The 21604-nt window shown below is 40.2% G+C and overlaps 1 protein-coding gene across 1 annotated transcript in view; it reads left to right on the forward strand.

The window, feature by feature from the left end:
* CSMD2 (CUB and Sushi multiple domains 2) overlaps positions 1–21604 on the forward strand; it is a 914813-nt gene that overhangs the window by 103917 nt on the left and 789292 nt on the right. The window contains exon 3 of the mRNA XM_027864466.1: positions 2239–2351. Coding sequence (XP_027720267.1) covers positions 2239–2351 — 113 coding nt within the window. The remainder of the gene's footprint in view (positions 1–2238; positions 2352–21604) is intronic.

Raw genomic sequence — 21604 nt, forward strand, 5'->3', positions numbered from 1 at the left:
AGCCAGTAAGTGTCAGAGCCAAAATTCTAACTCAGCTTCTACGACTCTAACTTCAGCACTCCATGAAATTCAGTGTTCCTTCTATTGCTCCATATATTTCTGCCTCTCCAGAGCCTAGCAAAATGTTCTGCACACAGTAGACATTTAATAGATGTTGAATCAAATTGTCTGGAACATACATCTTAATAGTTTACTGTATCTGTCTTATTTTTATTGTCCCCAAAAAATCTTTCCTGCACCTACTCACTAATACCTAAAGGATAGGTATAGACACAAACAACTGGGATACAAGCTAGAATGTGATTGGTCTAGAGGAAATTTCCAGATAATGTACTCTAGGAAAATTTGAGGAAGTAGAGGGAATTTTCAGCTGCCTTATGTTGTCACTTCCTGCCCTACCAACCCAAGCCTTATCATCATCATCATCATCATCATCGTCCTCATTGTCATCATCGTCATCGTTGTTCTTGTTCATAGCCATAATAATAATAGCCGGCATTTATGTAGTGCTTTAAGGTTTCTAAATAGCTTTCCATGTATTATCTTATTTAGTCCTCACAACAACCCTGTGAAGTAGCTGGTATTAATACCCCCATTTTGAAGATGAGAAAATTGAGACAAAAAGAGATTAAGTGACTTGCTCAGGGTCACACAGTTAGGAAGCGTCTTAATAGCTTTCCCTAAGAGAAATACTCAACCTTCCAGACCCCCTAATTCATCCTGGGACTTAATTGGTTCAGGAAAGCTTTGGCATTAATGGAGTTAAACCAGGCTTTAGAGCTGTACTCTCTATAGATGTCAGCAGAGAGTGCCAAAGGGGCAGTGGAACCTGAACCAATGATGGCAAGGCTGACAGGGGTGAGGGTATGAGTGAAAGGAAGAACACCACTCCTGGACTCTGGCCTAAGAGATACCTGCAAGGGTGCTAGTGAAGTTCTTGTAGCAGCTCTTACCTTTTTCCCTGGGAATCTGAGCTGCAAGGGAGGCCACTGGGCAGGGATCTTAGGATGAAGCATCTGGAGGTGGAAAACCAGACAGCAGGCTGGGAAGCCAAGGGAAATGGAAGTGGGAGAGGAGCTGGCTCCTGCCAATCTTTGTACATACTGACTCTGCTCCTGCAGCCTGAGGTGGTTAGGCCCCATGAAATTCTACCTCTTCAATGTAGTCCTTCTTGACCAAAAATAATTTTTGTGCAGACACATTATGGAGTGTCATAGTAGGTAGTCAATCAGAAGACATTGGGTCAAGTTCCTTCTGTGACACATACTGGCTGTGTGACCCTAAACTTGTCATTCAACCTCTCAGTATCCCAGGTAACTCTCTAAATCTCTAAGTTCCCATTCTGCTTTAGTGGAGAGAGTTCTTCCCCCAGGGGGCTCCCTACATGGATGAGATCACAGCTTCAGACCAAATAATAATACCTGATATTTATATGGCCATCTAAGAGTTGGAAGAACTTTACATATATTATCAGATTTGATCCTCAGAACAGTCCTATGAGGTAGCTGCTACAGATATTATTATCTCCATTTTACATACGAGGAAAGAAAAGCCTAGAAAAACTAAGTGACTTGTCCAGGGTCACACAACTAAGAAATGCCTAAGGTAGAAGCCTAAGACTGGCTTCTACCATTCTATCCATAAAGCCAGTTGCTCCCCAACCCAACTGACCTCACTCACACTTACTTCTCTGGCCTCTGAGCTCCCACAAGGAGGTTTGCTTGGATCACTCATATAACATTGTTCTAGGATTTACAGCCCAAAGGCCCTCAGAGATCAGTCTCCTGTCTCACACAGCAGTCTCCTGTCCAGCCTCCCTAACGGGTGCTTATCCAGGAATTCCAGTCCTTGGTGATTGAGTTGATGTTTAGAAAACAATCATTTTCAAAAACAACAAGTTAGAAGGTGTTGGATTGGGATTTTGAACTAACCACTTAGGTGAAAGGAAAAAAGAAAAATTTTTACTTAGAAAGGGAAAAAATAAGGGAAAATAGGGGAAGAAAAATCAATCATTGAAATGAAACCCCCAAACTGGGGAAAGAGTTGACAAATGGGAGGAGAGGGCATTAGAGGAAGGAAATGAGAGAGGGAAGAGAACCAGTGGGAATAGGGTTGCATCAAAGCAATTTAAGTAAAGCTAACCAGAGGGACAAAATATTGGCTTGAAAGAATAAGGGGATGAAACATTTTCTTAAAAATTCATTTTCACTTATTTGTCTCTTTTCCCCTGCCTTCCAGGTTAACAGGTTTCCAGCTTCCTGCCCCCATTGTCAGCACAGGTGTTGTCCTCTCTCTGTGGCTTGTGAGTGACTATGCCGTCAGTGCCCAAGGCTTTCATGCCAACTATGAAGGTAGGTTTCTGCTCACTCAGGCTTCTGCCTGCCTCTTTTCTAGCCAGCAATGGTAAGACATGGCTTGATAGCTACTCACAACAGGGAAATGGGGAAGCTGGGATTGCCCCTAGGTCAAAGGAACCCTAACACAGTGGCTGCAGCCAGTCTTCCTTCCTTGACTGTCTTCTTGGATGATGCAAGTAAGTGAACACCATCTGTGCCACCATTGTTCTTCTTGTTCTCTGGACTTTCTACAGGAAGACTTTCCCAGGCCTCTGTAATTTTAGTCCCTTCCTTTTGTTGATTATCTCCAGTTTATCCTGTATGTAACTTGTTTGTATACAGTTGTTTGTATGTTCTCTTTCCCCCATTAGAGAATGAGTTTCTTGAGAGCAGACTTTTTCTTTCTTTGTTTAGCAAACAATGTGTCTGGCCCATAGTAAGTACTTAATAAATGTTTATCTATGGTTGTTGTGTGGATACCAATGGAGCACACAGGTTCCAGCCTATCTAAAATAAAAGGCATTCTAATAAAGAAAGTTAGGCATTAGGATGATTATCTTCCCCGTTTTTCTTAGAAGCATGAAGCATGAAAGTCAAGGTTCTTAAACAACATCTCTGAGGTACTACTCTGGGCGTCATTGCATCCTTACCTTTTCCCAGATGCTTATGTCATTACCTGGGAATGACCCAGGCTACCCATCCCCCAGCTGCTGGCCTAGGGGAGCTTATTGGGTGGGTGTCAGAGGGTTGACAGTTGGCCATCAGTGCAAGCTTGTAGGAATGAGATGGTAAGTCCTACCTGTTCAAAAGCCCCTTGTCTTTGGGAAGCAGTGAATCTCAGAGTCAAGGGTACAGTATTCCACTGGGAAAGTGTGGATTTGAAAGGACATGTCTATGCAGATGCAAAAAGTCCCCAGATGCCCTCGGGAAGCCTTCAGGAAGACTGCCAAGAGGCAGGCAGTATGATCCACAGCCATGCCTTGGTATTCCTAATGCCATGTAATAAGGAAAAGAGGAGCCAAAGGGCTTTGGGTTGAATCCTGCCTCTAATGCTTTTCTTTGTGACCTTGAGCAAGTTGCTGAGCCTCCCTGGGCCTCATTTTCCTAATCTGTAAAATAAGTGAGTTGGACTAGGCCTCTGAGATCCCTTCTAGCTCCAGATTTATGATCCTATGTAGAGCAAAGAGGCTGATTGAGACATTTCTTCCCTATTCAAAAACACTCACTTCCCAGTCTTGACCTATTGTGCCTGGTCATTTTCCTTAGGCAAGGTGGATGAAATTTATATTGGGCTAGTCTTTTAAAAAGTGCCATTCCCCCATCACCTAGAACTCACAGTCATATCCACGTTGATGACATTTTTAAAATTAGTTAATTTATTTTGAGCTTCGAGTTCCAAATTTTCTCCATATCCCTTCCTTCCCCCCACTCCAAGACAGAGTGCAGTCTGATATAGGCCCTACACATACATTCACATTAAACCTATTTTCACAGTAGTCATGTTGTAAAGAAGAATTAGAACCAATGGAAGAAACCATACATTTTCTACCTAGAAATGAATCAGGGGAGTATATCCCCAGGCTCTTCTTGGTTAATAAGACACCTATAGAAGTAACATCACATTTTAGGGGTTCTCTTAGTGAGTATTAGTGGTGTGTAGCTATAAAAAATAAATGATAAGAGGAGGCTGAAAGGCTTAAATACCCAGAGGAGGAGTCTTATGGCAAGGAAGAAGAATATGGCTTTTCCCAAAATGTTGAGGTTGGCATTGTTCTCTCCCTTCCCAGGGCCCTACTCAGCAGCCCCTGCCCTCTTCTGGGATCATGTTCATGGAGTAAGAGGAATCTCCTGTACTTCTTCAAATAGATTATCCCTACCCTATGTGTGATGAGATGTTCAGAGTCACAGGTTAAGTGACTTGACCAAGGTCACATAACTAGTAAATGCTTAATGCTAGACATGAACTCAACTCTTCCTGGCTCCATCACTCTATCTACTGTGCTACCTAAGTATCTCAACGGTTTAGGCCCAGTCCTAAGACTCTCTGACTATTGATAATTGTTTGGTCCTTCCTATAGCTCTGGATTAACTTGTATGCATCTATACATTTATTACCTCCAATGAATTATTGTTCTTTTATTTGTTTATCTTCCAAAATTCATTTTTTTAAAAAAAAATAATTCTAAATTTTCTTTCTTCCTCCAATCCTTCCCCTACTCATTGAGAAGGCAAGCAGCATGGTATCAAGTCTACATGTGAAGTCATGCAAAACATTTTTCCATATTAGTCACATTACAAAAAAAAAAGGCAAGGAAAATAAAGTGAAAAAATATGCTTCATTTTGCACTTGGAATTCATCAGTTCTCTCTCTGAAGGTGGATTTTTTCATCATGAGTTCTTTGGAATTGTCATATCACCCCCAATGATGCCTTCCTGTAATATCGCTATAGCAATGGCTCTCCCATTTGTAGTTTATGTGATGTGGGGCAAATCATTTATCCTCTCTGGTTATTAGTCCTCATCTGTGGAGAAAGGGGATTGGACTGGTTGGCTTCTAGCTCTAAATCTGTGATTTTGTGATCCCTGGGCTAAGACTGTGACTGAAAAGCATAAGCTCAGACAGCTCCTACCAAGCTGGGAAGACCCTGAGTTCAGAACTAAGGATAGCCTTCATGACCATTACCCAAGAACCAGGCTAGCTAACATTACAGAATCTCAGCACCAAATTGGCCACAGGGGGATGAATGTTGGAGTCATGGGAACTCCTGAAGCCTATCAGCTAAGTTGCTAGAAATTATGGTCCCCTTGGGAGAAAGTGATCAGGTCATCTTAGAGTTTATTACAGAAGAACTGAGTATAATCTGACATACACTTGAGATTCCGAGAAGTTGATTCCAAAGAGTTCAGAGAAAGGGGCAGTTGGTCCAAAGTGAGTGGGAAATTCTCAGGAATGAAATTTTCAATTCACAAACAAAACAGATTCCCACGGGGAAAAGACTGTGATCTGCATCCATGAAAGGAATATTTAGTCTGAAGAAATTATTGATCCTTACCATACTGTCACTTTGGCCCTTTCCATCATAACCTTGGTCTGTTTAAGATCAAGAAATGGAAAAAAAATTCCTTCTCACCTCTGCCTCTTGCCTCACCTAGCTCCCTTTAAGGCTCAGGTCAGGTGCTACTTCCTACAAGAAACCCCTCTTGATTCCCCTGCATATTGATTTTCTAGAAGTTTCTGTGTGTCTGCTTTGCTTATGTGCCCATTTTATATTTACCTATCTGTGCATGAGCTGTTTCTCTCCCTGTAGAAAATAAGCTCCTTGAGGGCAGAGACTGTGCCACTTTTCTTGGTCTTTAGATCTCCGGTGCCCACTACATTCTTGATATATGGCAGGTGAAAATAAGTGGGTGTGTAATTGAGATATAGGAGAATAAACAAATATATGAAATGATTTGCAAAGCTTAAGATGCTAAATAATGTTAGCTATGATTATTGTTACTCTGTTGATCTAGAGGACAGTGAAAGAGAGGTAATACAAAGGATTTTTGCCAGCATGATTGACCAAGCCACAGGGGCAGAGGGGCCCACAGTGAGATTCAGGTTAGATCTACTTTCTCTGGGTTGTGGTTTTCCAGTTACTCTCTGACTGATATAGGGCATGGCAGTCATTTGCTCATGCTGTCTCCATCTTCCTTTCAACTTGGGGTTGCCACATAGGACTCATCTGAGGAGATCTGCCAAGCCAAGGTCATCTAGAGTGCCCAGACCCAGAAAAACACAGCCACCAAAGCTCAAGGGCCCAGAATCACAGCTCACCTACCAAGGTTGTTGGCAGTGACTGTGCCACCTGAAACTGTGAGGAGGGACTCCGTGCCGCCTTCCCCCAGAGAGGGAAGAATGGCCGAGGGCATGCTCTGAGAAGGCACAGAGAATGTAGGATGATGTCCAGGTAGGGTTGCTTTAAAGAAAACTCTGACACATCCTTTACTGTCTGTGCCCTGTAGGAGGCCAGTTCTGAGGCTGCTCTTGGGGGACCCCAGCAAAGCAGGGCCTTTGACAAAGCTCAGTCCTAGAAACAGGAGAGAGCTTTGTTTTTCTTGGTGTGGGAAATGTGCTCCTCTCAGCAGTGGGAAGGCAGGGTCAGGTTTGATGTTGCCTTCAGTGGGATGTGAGGGACACCTCACATAACACCATATACCTCTGTGGGCTGCATCTTCCCAGCTCCTGGCTCTCAGGAAAGAGCAATACAAGCCTCTCATTTATTCACACAATAGTGTGCAGCTCTCCTTCCATCCCCACCCACCCACCTCGAGTCCTGGTGAATGTCAGGGATGGGTCATGATTCTTTCTTCAGGAAATTAACCTTTTTTTCTTTGGTTTTCCTAAATGGGTTTCTGATCCCCTACAGATCTTGGCTTATAGGGGAGTAGCAGCCAGGAGGACCCTGGTCAAATAGTCAGCTTTTACTCCATACTGACCACATGCCTATGGTTTGAGGTGACCAGGTCATGCTCCTAAATGTGAACTTTTTTGTCCCTCCTGACAGCAGGACACCCCAGTTTGTCAGTAACTCACCACATCTCTTAACAGCCCCTCTTCCCCCTTCTCTCCCTTTTCCACTCTCCTTCCTTCTCTCTTTCTCCCTCTTCTTTGGATCATCTTTCCTTGATTCTTCTTGTTTTCTCCTACCTTTCTCCTTCCCTCCTTCCTTCTCTCTCCACCTCCCTTGTCTCCACTCCTTCCTTCTCCTCTCTTTCCTTCCTTAGCTAGTCATGTTTACTTACTTATTACATCTCTACATTACCAGGAAAGCTTTCTGGAGGCTGGGCACACTGGCCTCTCCTAGTTGCTTCTCCTTTTTCTTTGTCTTCGGCTCCCTATCTCCTCCCTGGCCATTCCCCATCTTGGAAATCTCCTCTGAGCCTCCTGAGGACTTGGCCCTTCAACCCAGATTCATGAGAACCCGAGAACCACGCTTTTTCTTGTTCCCTGCTCTGTGGGTCCTTTGGGCAGAGGGAGAGTTGATCCTGGCAACTAAATCTTTTGGAGGTAGAAGAAGTCCTCTGCCCTGGGTTTGCTACTCCTCACCAAAATCGTTTTTTTGGAGGATCCCCCCAACACAATTCCCTGGAGACCCTTGCCCAAGGTGTCAACCAAATTCTGGTAAGGCTTCTGAGGTAAACTGAGAAGTCATTGATGGTTCTCTTGGGGGCCTCTGGCACCTGTCTCCTTTTCAACGCCCTTCTCCTCCCAAATAGTGGTCTATTTTCTATTTGCATTTTAATAGGGGACTCTTATCTAACAAAAAGTCTTCCAAGCTAAAGGGAGCTAAGTGGAATTTCAGGCATGCAAAGAGGATGTTTTGAGGCTTTCTTTTGACCAGTAGCCCTCCTATCACACTAGGGGGGGAGGGGAACAGCTGCCTATAAACTACACCATTATGCTCCCTCATCTCAGCAAAGGATGAAGAATGTCAGTGAGATCATTGACTTTGCAGATTGAAAGTAGGGTGAATGTTGAGGGGCCCATCCATCTCCTTTATGAAATTTCTCTTATCCTTCAGGAAACCCCCTATCCTCACCCACCCAGAGTCAGGAACATGAATTAGCCTGGGCTTTTAATATCATGGCTTTTAATGTTAGAGTTGTATTTTCATCCCCAGAAGGCTCATTTTCTTCATCCAGAGTATTTTGTCTACAGGCAGCATATGCTGCTGCCAGGTGAGCAGGGGTGCCAGGGCTGTGGCCTTGTTTGCCATTGTACTGTCATCCTTTACTTGTAGGCATGGTTACCAGAGAAGGAGACTGGCTTTGCCTCTCCATTATCCTATTTTTATCCAGAATAACATGCTTTATTAAATTAGCTAGGCATACAACATCACGTTCATTCAGAGTCTGATATTTTAAAAGATGAATTTGTAGAACAAGATTAAGGAAATAGACCCCCTAGCTACAATCACTAACCTCACTAATTCTTAACTATGTTCAGTTTGTTCTAATCAGTAATCCTATTCTTTAAAAAGAAAAATAAGTGGCCAAAGTTCCTGCTACAATAGGCCATTTTAAGACTACATTTAAACTCTGGAGAAGCCGCTTAGTGGATAAAGTGAAGTCAGGAAAATGGTTCAGGTCCTGCCTCTGACACATACCAGCTTTGGGAACTAGGGGCAAATTATTTAACTGACAGTACCTTTACAACTCTTGAAAACTCTAAGATACAAGTTGGTCACCCATCTGCATTGGAGGAGGGGAATTTCCACATTGGGACATCCTTACACTTAGGAAATCTCAATTCTGGACAAAATACCTCCCAAAACTGAAGGCACAAGGATTAAGCTCCAATGCTAGGAATTTTAAGCACTAGGGTAAGTTGGTGAGAGAAGGTTTTTTATTATAAGAGAAAGGGATGAGTGGTCATAGAATCAAAAGCAGTCAGGAGAGGACAAGGGTCATAGGGATCATCTAACTAATCCAGCCTCTCTTCATACAGTTAAGGAAACTAGGACACATAGTGAATTAATGACAAAACTCAAACCTGGGTCTCCTGACTTCAAATCTGGAGTTCTTTCCCCTACACCATTATGGATGGCAGACATCCCTCAACCAAGCTACTTTCTGCTTTGTCTATGTCAGGCTAGCCCTGAAATTCCTCCTCTAGTTAGTTAGACTTGCCTAGGTACCCAGCTATGAACCCAGGCCAAAATCCTGGCACCCTTGCTCACCTGGCAATAGTATGTCTTGTGATTTATGACCACTGGTCTCCTGGGAGAGCCTTCCAGAGTAGCTTGGACATGGGCTAGGGGTTACGAGAAACCCTGAGGCCCAAGCCTTTTATTGCTGGGATTTAGATTTGAACTCTCCTTTGATCCCAGGAGAAAATCACTATAGGGTTTTTAAAAATGCTATCCATTTATCTGTTTGCTTAGGCTAGAGTGGAGAGAGAAAGTGTGGTCTAGCCTTCAGCATAATTCCCCAGGTTCTTTTCCTTCTTGAAGCTGCTGGGTTCACCTCCCCTGCCCCAGAGCCCAAGAATGAGATCCCATCCTGAACCTACACTGAGCTCTCTCTCTGGTCCCAGATGGAGTTCCCACCCTGGCCCCAAACTAAGCTTTCTCCATGGCCCTAAAGTTAGCTATCTATCTTTCCCTAGAGTGAGCTCTGACTCTACAAGAAATCTCAAAAACTTGTACCAATGGCTATATAGGTATTGGGTAAGAGAGAGCAGATGGTTCAGTACAGCCCCTCTTCACCAATGCAAAACAATTTAAAGAAAAAGTCCTGTAGAACATCAGCAGTTTTATGTCTAGGAACTTGTGGTAGGGAGGAGGTGCAGGGACTCTAGTAGTAGAGTCTGAGTGGACCCTGGGAGATACATCTGGAGTTTGCCTCCCAGGTCTTCTGTCTCCCCTTGTCCCTGGTGCCTCATTGGCTTTTGGGGCAGACAGCTTAGAATATAACATCACACCCTCCACACCACACAGCATATGGCCTGGGGAGTCAAATCATTCTTGGTGGGAGCAGTGCTGTGCAGCCACTCTATAAGTATCCATTTGACCACTGATTGAAATGAGGATGGAAATGGAGTGTGCAGAAGGAGCCCCTCTGAAAATGAACTCTGAACCATATTAGTAGTTAATATTAGAGGACACATATTTTCAATTGTTCTGTGGTTCTCTCTTTTTATCTTTGTGCTTCTCCTCCCTCTTCATCTATATCTTTTTTTGCCTGCCTTTCCCCCCCATTTTCTTTTTCACACTTGACCCTTCTCTGCTCACTGGCCATCCTTCCTCTTTCTTATTCTCTCATTCTCTCCTTTCCCTTCTCTTCCTCCCCCTTCTTTCCTCTACACTCTTGTTCTCCACTCCTTTCACTCATTTTCACTTCCATCTTCTCTTTCCCTCCTCTTGAGTTCCTCCCCTTATTTCATACCCTTCCTTTTCCCTTCCTCTCCCCTCCTTTCTTCTATTCTCCTTTCTTACCTTTCCCCCTCCATTTCCCCTCTCTCTGTCTCCTTTTCCTCATTTTACTTTCTACTTTCACTCTTCCTCTTTCCTTTTTCTTCCTCCTTTTTCCTTCATTTTTTCCTGTTCTCTCTCTCTGTCTCTGTCTCTCTCTTTTTCTCCTCTCCTCTCCTTCCCTCCAATTCACTAAGTCTACAATTTTCCTGAAGGAGCCCATGTTTCTACCTGTAGCAACCCTGAGCCCTTGGGAATGGGTGAGTGGAGAGACCCTGGCCATCAGGTTGGGCTTATGAACCTAACTCTCTAACAGAAGTGTTGTATCTAGAATTAACTATCCCTTGGGAGTTACATCCATATGAATAACTGACATCTAGTTTCACAGGAAAAAAAAAAGTTTAGGGTCTGAAGGAAGAATCCCCCTTTGAAGAGAAGGGTAGATTGGCAGCCTGCCTTGAGACTGAGGTTTGATTTCTGTAAAACTCATGGAGTATTTCTTAGAAAACTGAACACTCTAAAGCATATGTCCTCTGTGTGAATCGATAACATTAATCCAGCTCAGATTCATTCATTCAAAATATGGCTCAACACATTTTGGGAAGGCTGTGTGACAGAGTGAGAAGAATACTGTACTAACTGGATTCTAACTCCCCTCTGACACTTGTTAGCTGTGTGCCCATGGGCAAATTGTTGAACTTCTCTAAGCCTTACTTCCTGGGTCTGAAAAAGGAGGCGGGATAAAAATATATCACAAAATGTCCATTACTTAGTACCATGGACAGATCCCAAAGGCACAAAACAAACCTTTCTCTGTGTTTATACTGACCATTGTTTAGGTCTTGTCATTTAGCTAGCTCCAAATGGAACCCCCTTGACTATCTGTTTGCCCACGTCTCTTCCTGTTGTTTACAAGGAAAATATGGGATACTTTGACAAATTGCTGAAAATCCAAGCATACTATTTCTATAACAAAAGTCAGAAGGAAGGAAGAAGAAAGATAGAAGGTTACTGTGGCAGGTATCATTTTGAATGAAGCCAAGTCATCATTGCTTTTATTTCTAAATGCTCACAAACCATCCCTTTAACTATCTATATGAGAATTTTGCCAGGAATAAAAATGAAACTTTATGACCTATTGTTTCAAAACTCCACCCTCTTCCTTTTTTTCTTTTTAAAAAATTGCTGGTCTCTAGTTGTACCTCTTTTGTTCACCCTGATTTTCAAAGATCACTGACAATAGCTTAGCTGTCCACTTGCCATTCTTTTCAGTACATGCACTGTACTTTCAGTGATAAAGAGTTCATCTGAGCCTGGTGGCTTGAGCTTATTGAAGGTGTTCTCTTAAAATACCCTCCTTTAACTTTGTTGTTAATTCCCTATCAGTCATTTTTGTGGCGTTCTTCCTCCTCTGAAGACCATTCTCCTCGGTAGATAAAATAGAAGCAATGTAATCGTTGTGTAGCTCTTCCTTTTGATGGTCATTCCCTGCACATCTCCAACAGGAGTCCTATTCTTCCTTTGAATTTCCTTTTGCCCCCAGTGTAGTAGAGATTTTTAAAATTATTTTTAGCATTTATCAGCAGCCTTAAGAAGGTATGAGCTTTTAGTTCTCCTAACTTTATAAGATTGTGATATTCTTTTGTATTCATTTTTCATTACCTACCTTTGCCTTCTTCCATGCATGTATTTAAAATATCTTTAAGCTTGTTAACAAGTTCCCTGTGTGTACACATTGGTCTCCTTAAATATTTCCCCCCTTTTCTTCCTCATCAAAATCTGTTTTGTTGGTGAATTCAAAATTTCTTTTTTGAGAGGTATCTACTTATCTTGGGCCAGCTTCGCCTATATAATTTTAAGATGTGGGAATCTAACTATAATTTCTCTGAACTCTTTTTCATTCACTGTCTTAAACTCTTGGATTCATGTTGGATTATACCCAGATTTCTTCTTTTTTTTCATAAACTTTGAGATGATCTGATCACTTCTTCCCTAGGTCCCAATCATTTGCATTTCAGGAACCCATCCTTTCTTGTTGATTGTAGTTCAGTGCAAAATATTGATGCCAGTTGCATCACCTACATCTACCTTTTAAGCGATGCAATTTACTTAAATTCTTCATTTGCCTTAATCTCCTTTCCTACTTTTGGCATAGAAAAAATATCAGATGCCCAAATAGTTAAATTTTCCCATGACTGCTCGATCCCTCTTAGGTTTATGATCTGTTTGCTCAGGTGAATTCTCTTTCTGGTTTGGTGATCTGTAGCATACTTCCACATTATCAGCTATTTTTTCTATGTTATGCCTCACTCAAAGGCCTTTCATGGATTTCATCACACTAGTATTGTTTATCTTCCTCATTATCCTGTTCCCTTATTTGATTCTATCCTTTTAAAATTATCTACTTAAACTTCTTCTAGGCCTATTCCAGTTATGAGTCCCATCCTACCAAGTATCAGTGATACCTATGAAACTGAATTGATTTCCTTGTGTTAGTTTCTCTAGTTTGCTTTGTTTATTATTCGTGCTTTGTGAATTTTTGTCTAGACATTTGCGACCATGGATTGCATTCCCATCTCTCTTCTTGTATATTGTATCTTTTGAGTCATTGGTCCTCTTTATTGATGCTCTTTTTTCTGTGATATAACTGTTATTCTCTGTGATATCTTGCTCAACAGATAGATGTGAGCAGTTTTTCTACCTCCATCTTCACTTTGAAGTTAATCTGTTTAGAGTCATTAGTTGAAAGAACCAGGGATATTTGGCCTGGAGAAGAAAAGACATAAACGAACGTGATAGGTATCTTTAAATAGTTCCAGGATTGTCACATGGAAGATGTTTTGGACTTAATCTACTTGGCTGCAGAAGGCTGAATTAGGAATAGTGGGTAAAAGCTGGAGACAGTCAAATTTATAAAAGGTATAATATCCTAATAACTTAAGCGAGGCCGAAGTGGAATTGCCTACATTGGGACGTCGTGGGTTCTCTCTCACTAAAGGTTTTAAATTAAAAGCTGAATGGTCATTCACCAGGTATGTTGTAGTGAAGATTCTTGTGTTGGTCCAGATTAGACTAAATGACCTTGGAAGAAAAGTTACTTAAATGTTAGCAATGATTGCCATTAAAATTCAGACTTTGTGATTCTATATCTCTAGGCAAATATATTTTGACTAGCCCACATTAGGTACATTCTGTCACTGCTCAAGATCCCATCAGTCTTATATTTTAATCTGTAGCCCAGAAATTGTAATCCTCTTCTCTTACCATCTTAACACAATGTTCATTTCCCAAATCTTCCTTTCATTTCTGAAGCACCTGATTTCAATCAACATCAGCAATGAAAAAGAAACAAACATCACCAGGTTTTTCGCACAAAATAAGGAAAAACAACTTAATGACTAGAAATATCTTTTTTTGTCTTTTTTAAAATTTTTTAAATTTTTTCCTACTTCTTTATTAATTTATTTTGATATATCAATAATCACTTCCATATGCTTTTGAGTTTAAAATTTTTCTTCCCCTTCCTCCCCACCACCTTCCCCAAGACAGGGCACAATCTGATATAGGTTATACATTTACATTCATAGTAAACATTTTCACATTAGTGATGATGTAAGTAAAAATTAAAACCAATAGGAGGAACTATAAGAAAGAGGAAACAAAACTCAACAGAACAGAAAAAAAAATAGCAATTCAACTTCCATAGTTCTTTCTTTGAATGTGGATAGCATTTTCCATCACAAGGCCTCTGGAGATGTCTTAGATCCTTGTATTGCCAGGAAGGGTTCAGTTTATCAATATTAGTCATCATGCAACGTGGCTGTTATTGTGTACAATGTTCTCTTGGTTCTGCTCACTTTCCTCAACATCAGACCATACAAGTCTCTCCAGGTTTTTCTGAAGTCAGTCTATTCATCATTTCTTATAGCACAATAGTATTCCATCACATTCATATACCACAACTTGCTCAGCCATTCCCCAATTGATGGGCATCCTCTCAATTTCCAATTCTTTGCCACCACAAAAAGAGCTTCTACGAATATTTTTGTACATGTTGGTCCTTTTCCCATTTGTGTGATCTCTTTGGGATACAGCCCTAGAAGTGCTATTGATGGGTCAAAGGGTATGCACATTTTTATAGCCCTTTGGGCATAGTTCCAAATTGCTCTCCAAAAGGGTTGGATCATTTCACAACTCCACCAACAATGCATTAGCATTCCAATTTTCCCACATCTTCTCCAATATTTATCATTTTCCTGTTTTGTCATGTTATCCATTCTGATAGGACTGATGTGGTACCTCAGAGTTGCAAAAGATTTGAATTTCTCTAATCAATAGTGATTTAGAGCATTTTTTCATATGACTATAGATGGCTTTAATTTCTTCATCTGAGAACTGTCTGTTCATATCCTTCAACCATTTATCAGTTGTGGAATGGCTTGTATTCTTATAAATTTGATGTAATTCTCTATATATTTTAGAAATGGGACCCTTGTCAGAGAGACTGGTTGTAAAAATTCTTTCCCAATTTTCTATCTTCCTTCTAATCTTAATTGCATTGGCTTTGTTTGTGCAAAAACTTTTCAATTTAATGTAATCAAAATTATCTATTTTGCTTTTCATAATGTTCTCTATCTCCTGTTTGGTCATGAATTCTTCTGTTCTCCATAGATCTGACAGGTAAACTATTCCTTGTTCTCCCAGTTTGCTTATAGTATCAGCCTTTATATCTAAATCATTTACCCATTTTGACTTTATTTTGGTATATGATGTGAGATTTTGGTCTATGCCTAGTTTCTGCCATACTCTTTTCCAGTTTTCCCAGCAGTTTTTTTCAAAGGGGGGGTTGTTATCCCAGAAGCTGGAGTCTTTGGGTTTATCAAATAATAGATTACTATAGTCATTGACTACTGTGTCTTGCATATTTAACCTATTCCACTGATCCACCACTCTATTTCTTAGCCAGTACCAAGCAGTTTTGATGATTTGTGCTTTATATTACAATTTAAGATCTGGAATGGCTAGGCCACCTTCCCCTGCATTTCTTTTCATTAGTTCTCTTGATATTCTGGACCTTTTGTTCTTCCAAATGAATCTTGTTATTATTTTTTCTAACTCTATAAAATTGGTAGTTTGATTGGTATGGCACTGAATAAGTAAATTAGCTTAGGTGGAATTGTCATTTTTATTATATTAGCTTGGCCTACCCATGAGCAACTGATGTTTTTCCAATTATTTAGATCTGACTTTATTTGCATGAAAAGTGTTTTGTAATTGTGTTCATAGAGTTCCTGGGTTTGTTTCAGGGGGTAGACTCCTAAATATTTTACAAAGTCTACAGTAAGTTTAAATGGAATTTCCCTTTCTATCTCTTGCTGTTGGATGTTGTTGATAATATATAGAAATGCCAATGATTTATGTGGGTTTATTTTATAGCCTGCAACTTTGCTAACGTTGCTTATTATTTCAAGTAGTTTTTTACTTGATTCTCTGGGATTCTTTAAGTATAACATCATGTCATCTGCAAAGAGTGATACCTTTGTTTCTTCTTTGCCTATTCTAATACCTTCAATGTCTTTTTCTTCTCTTATTGCTAAAGCTAATGTTTCCAGTATGATGTCGAATAGCAGTGGTGATAATGGATATCCTTGTTTCACCCCCCCCATCTTATTGGAAATGCTTCTACCTTGTCCCCATTACATATTATGCTTGCTGAAGGTTTTAGATAGATGCTATTTATTATTTTAAGGAAGATTCCATGTACACCTATGCTCTCTAGTGTTTTTAATAGGAATGGGTGTTGTATTTTGTCAAAAGCTTTTTCCGCATCTATTGAGATGATCATGTGGTTTCTGTTAGTTTTGGTGTTGATATGATGAATTATGTTGATAGTTTTCCTTATATTGAACCAGCCCTGCATTCTTGGTATAAATCCTACCTGGTCATAGTGTATTATTCTTGTGACAAGTTGCTGTAATCTATTTGCTAATATTTTGTTTAAAATTTTTGCCTCTATATTCATTAGAGAAATTGGTCTATAATTTTCTTTCTCTGTTATGACTCTTCCTGGTTTAGGTATCAGCACCATATTTGTATCGTAAAAAGAATTTGGTAAGACTCCTTCTTCACCTACTTTACCAAATAGTCTATATAGTATTGGAATTAATTTTTCTTTAAATGTTTGATAGAATTCCCATGTAAATCCATCTGACCCTGGAGATTTTTTCCTAGGGAGCTCATCAATGACTTGTTCAATTTCTTTTTCTGAGATGGAGTTATTTAAGTATTTTACTTCCTCTTCTGTTAATCTAGGCAATATACATTTTTGTAAATATGTATCCATTTCACTAAGACTGTCAAATTTGTTGGCATATAGTTGGGCAAAAGAATTCCTAATTGTTGTTTTAATTTCTTCTTCCTTGGTGGTAGCTTTACCCTTTTCATTCTAGATAGTAGTAATTTGTTTTTCTTCTTTCTTTTTTTTAATTAGATTAACCAAAGGTTTATCTATTTTATTGGTTTTTATCATAAAACCAGTTCTTAGTTTTATTTATTAGTTCAATAGTCTTATTAATTTCTTTTCTTTTTTAGGCAATTGGGGTTAAGTGACTTGCCCAGGGTCACACAGCTAGTAAGTGTCAAGTGTTTGGTCTGAGGCCAGATTTGAACTCAGGTCCTCCTGACTTCAAGGCCGGTGCTCTATCCACTGCGCCATCTAGCTGCCCCTTCTTAATTTCAGTTTTATTAATTTTTCCTTTGGTTTTCAATATTTCTAATTTGATGTTTAATTGAGGATTTTTAATTTGTTCTTTTTCTAGTTTTTTTAGTTGTATTTCCAAATCATTGATTTCCTCTTTCTCTATTTTATTTATGTAAGCATTTAGAGATATAAAACTTCCCCTAAGAACTGCTTTTGCTGCATCCCTTAAGTTTTGGTATGTTGTCTCATTATTGTCATTCTCTTGAATGAAATTATTGATTGTTTCTACAATTTATTGTTTGACCCAATCATTTTTTAGGATTAGATTATTTAGTTTCCAATTATTTTTTAGTGTATCTTTCCATGACCTTTATTGCATATAATTTTTATTGCATCATGATCTGAAAAGGATGCATTTAATGTTTCTGCCTTTCTGCACTGGGTTGTGAGGTTTTTATGCCCTAGTACATGGTCAATTTTGTGTATGTGCTGTGTATCACTGAGAAAAAAGTATATTCCTTTCTATCCCCATTTTGTTTTCTTCAGAGGTCTATCATACCTAACTTTTCTAATGTTCTATTCACCTCCTTAACTTCTTTCTTGTTTATTTTGTGGTTAGATTTATCTAGTTCAGAGAGGGGAAGATTGGGGTCCCTCACTAGTATAGTTCTGCTATCTGTTTCTTCCTGTAACTCCCTGAATTTCTCCTCTAAGAATTTGGATGCTATACCATTTGGTGCATATATGTTTAGTAATGATATTACTTCATTGTCTATGGTGCCTTTTAGCAGGATGTAGTTTCCTTCCTTGTCTGTTTTGATAAGATCTATTTTTGCTTTTGTTTGTCTGAGATCATGATTGCTACCCCTGCTTTTTTTTACTTCAGCTGAAGCATAATATATTCTGCTCCAGCTTTTTACCTTTACCCCGTATGTGTCACTCTTTTTCAAATGTGTTTCCTGTAAACAACACATTGTAGGATAATGGTTTTTAATCCATTCTGCTATATACTTCCATTTTATTGGAGAGTTCATCCCATTCACATTCACAGTTATGATTACTATCTGCATCTTTTTCTCCATCCTTTTCCCCTCTGTTTATGCTTTTCTTTCTCCTTTCTCTTCCCCCCCACTAGTGTTTTGCTTTCGACCACCACTTCCTTCAGTCCCACATCCATTCTATTATCCCTTTCCCTTTTCTTCCCCTTTACCCTTACTGCTTCTTCCCTCCCTTCTATCCCCCCTCCCCTTTCTTTCCCCTTTTTCCTCCTACTGGCTATAGTGAAAGTTAGATTTCTATACCTAACTATGTTATTCCCTTCTTGAGCCAAATCTGATGAGAGTAAGGTTCAAACAATGCTCATCCCCCTCCCTTCTTTATCTCTGCTTTAATAGGTTTTTGTGTCTTTTCCTGTAATGTAATTTACCCTTGTCTGCCTCCTCCTTTCTCAGTACATTTTCTTAGCTTAGACTAATCCACTTACTTGAATCCATTTAACCCACTTGATTAGATTTTTTTTTATCATTACATCAAAGTCAACTTATATCCACCCCCTTTATGTATACTCCTTTAACATGGTATAATAACAATACAGTTCTCAAGAGTTGCAAGTGTCATCTTCTCTTGTAAGGATGTAAACATTTTGCCCTTATTAACAACATATTGTATCTTTCTGTCCCATTTACCTTTTCATGTCTCTCTTGAATCTTGTACTTGAAGATCAATTTTTTTGTTGAGCTCTGATCTTTTTATCAGGAAGGTTTGGAAGTTCCCTATTTCATTGAATATCCATCTCCTTCCCTGAAAAATTATGCTCATTTTCACTGGGTAGTTAATCCTTGGCTGCATTCCAAGCTCCTTTGCCTTACAGAATATTATGTTCCATGCCCTACGGTCTTTTAATGTGGAGGCTGCAAGGTCCTGTGTAATCCTGACTGTGGTTCCATGATATTTAAATTGTTTCTTTCTGACTGCTTGCAGTATTTTCTCTTTAATCTAGTAATTTTGGAATTTAGCTATTATATTCCTTGGCATTTTCAATTTGGGATCTCTTTCAGGTGGGGAGCTGTGGATTCTTTCTATAGTTATTTTGCCTTCTGGTTCTAGGATGTCAGGGCAATTTTCCTTTATGATTTCCTGAAGGATATTGTCCAGGCTCTTCTTTTCATCATGATTTTCAGGTAGGCCAATAATTTTTAAATTATCTTTCCTGGATCGATTTTCCAGATCAGTTGTTTTACCTATGAGGTATTTTATGTTTTCATCTATTTTTTTCATTTTTTGTTCCTGTTTGACTGATTCTTGCTCCCTCATAGAGTCATTAGTTTCCATTTGTTCAATTCTAATTTTTAACATATTGTTTTCTTCTATTAGATTTTGTACTTTCTTCTCCAATTGGTCAATTGTATTTTTAAGGGATTTGTTTTCTTCAGTGTACTTTTTTTTTCCAGTTGGCCAATTGTATTTTTAAGGGATTTGTTTTCTTCAGCGTACTTTTTTTCCAATTGGCCAATTGTACTTTTTAAGGGCCCCTCTACCTCTCTCATTTGACTTTTAAAATCCTTCTTGAGCTCTTCTAAGAAGGCTTTTGGGGCTTCAGACCAGTTCCTATTCCCTTTTGATGTTGCATATGTGGGTTTGATGACAATGTTGTCCTCTTCAAAATTTCTGTCTTGTTCTTCACTCTTCTTATAATATGAATCTATTGTACATTTCTTTTTACTCATAGTGTTTCTTTATTCCCTGGCCTCTAAAGAAATTATGCTCTCCTGCTGGGGAAAAGAGGGCACTGACCCAAGCTTCTTGTGTTGGGAGCCTAGGTCTTGGTCACTGGCTTTGTGTGTTGGGGCCTCTTATGCTGGCAATTGGAGGCTGTAGGGTTCTGACAGCTTACCTTGTATTGGGCTGGAACCATCAAGGTTGGGACTTTCAGGTAAATCTAGGTTGCCTGCTTTCCTTTCCTTTAGCTTTGTTCAGCTCCTTTTAGATGGGTGCTGCCAGGTGTTTATCTGCCTGGGGCCCCTTGCAGTGCTGCCTCCCTTAGTTCTGTTCAGGCACTGGGAGATTCCTTTGCTGTAGAATGCCCAGGCACCTGGTGGTTTTCTGAGCTGGTTTCCACCAGTTACCCTGCCCTCACTGAGGCACTCGGAGGTACGGCTGTTGGTGTTTGCCTGCTTGACCACCTGGGCTTCGGGATCTCCTCCTGGTTGGCAGTTGAAGGCTGTAGGGTTCTGACAGTTTACCTGGTGTTGGGCTGGAATCAACAAAGCTGGAACTTTTTGGCACCTCTAGGTTGCTTTCTTCAGCTCCTTTCAGACAAATGCTGCTGGGTGCTTATCCGCCTGGGGCCCTTTGCAGTGCTGCTTCCCTTATTTTTGCCAAGGCACTGGGAGATCTGTTTGCTGTAGAATGCCAAGGCTCCAGAATCTCCTCCTGGTGTGCTAAAATGGGTCTTTCCACTAGATGGCTGGGCAACTCTGGGTTCCGTACTTCTTCCCTTCCCCCAGGGTAAGGGGGCCTTTCCCGTTAATCCCTCTAGTCACCTGGGCTCCTGCACTGCTGCACCCTGTCTTTCTTCTGGTTCAGCTATTCCAGGGTTTTTTCTGGGATGATATTTTCTGGGTTTTTAGAGGTTGATAGGGGAGGGTGAGAGTGACCACCTTTTTACTCTGCCTTCTTGGCTCCTGGAAGCGGAAGTCCTATATCTAGAAATATCTTAAAGTGCAATGGGCTGCCTCCTTTCAAGGAAGTGAGTCCTATCTCTGAAGGTTTTCAAGCAGAGACTGTATGAATGAGTGAAATATTCCATTTAACTCAATGATGGACATATATCCACCATGTGAGAGGCAGTATGCTGTGTGCTGCATATACAAAAACAAAAATGAAAAGCATCCCTTCCCTCTAGGACATTCTAGTCTATTGGGAGAATCCAGCATGCACACAAACAGGTAAATTTAAAAGTACATGAAAGTAAATGCAGATTGATTTGGGAGGAAGTACGAATACCTAAGGTGAAGGCCTAGGACAAAAAGTGGCACTTAAATATAGCCTCAAATACAGCTAGGTATATAAGGAGGTAACAGTGAGGATGGAGCACATTCCAGAGAAAGGTATAAAATGTTACATATGGGGAATGGCAAATAGGGTAGTTTGCTATTAAGATAGTGCTTAAAGGTAAGTCATGTGAAGTCTGTCTGGAATCAAATTGTGGAGGACTTCAAATGCCAGAGAAGTTTATACTTTATCCTAGAACCCCTGAAGCTTTTTGTGCAGGGCAGTGATATGATCAGATCTGTGCTTAATAATATCAGTTTGACACTGTGTAGATGTCAGCTAGGTGATGCAGTGAATAGAGCGCCAGGCCTGGAGTCAGGAAGACCTGAGTTCAAATTTGGCCTCAGACACTTACCAGCAGTGTGACCCTGGGCAAGTCACTTAACCCTGTTTGCCTCAGTTTCCTCATCTGTAAAATGAGCCAGTATCTATGCCAAGAAAACTCCAAATGGGGTCACAAAGAGTCAGACACAACTGAAACAACTGAACAACAAAAAGATGGATTGGAGAAGGTAGACACTGGAGGCAAGGAGACCAATTAGGAGGTTACTGGAGTAACC

Source organism: Vombatus ursinus, unplaced genomic scaffold (assembly GCF_900497805.2).
Source record: "Vombatus ursinus unplaced genomic scaffold, bare-nosed wombat genome assembly UNPS02014775.1, whole genome shotgun sequence".
Lineage (NCBI taxonomy): Eukaryota > Metazoa > Chordata > Mammalia > Diprotodontia > Vombatidae > Vombatus > Vombatus ursinus.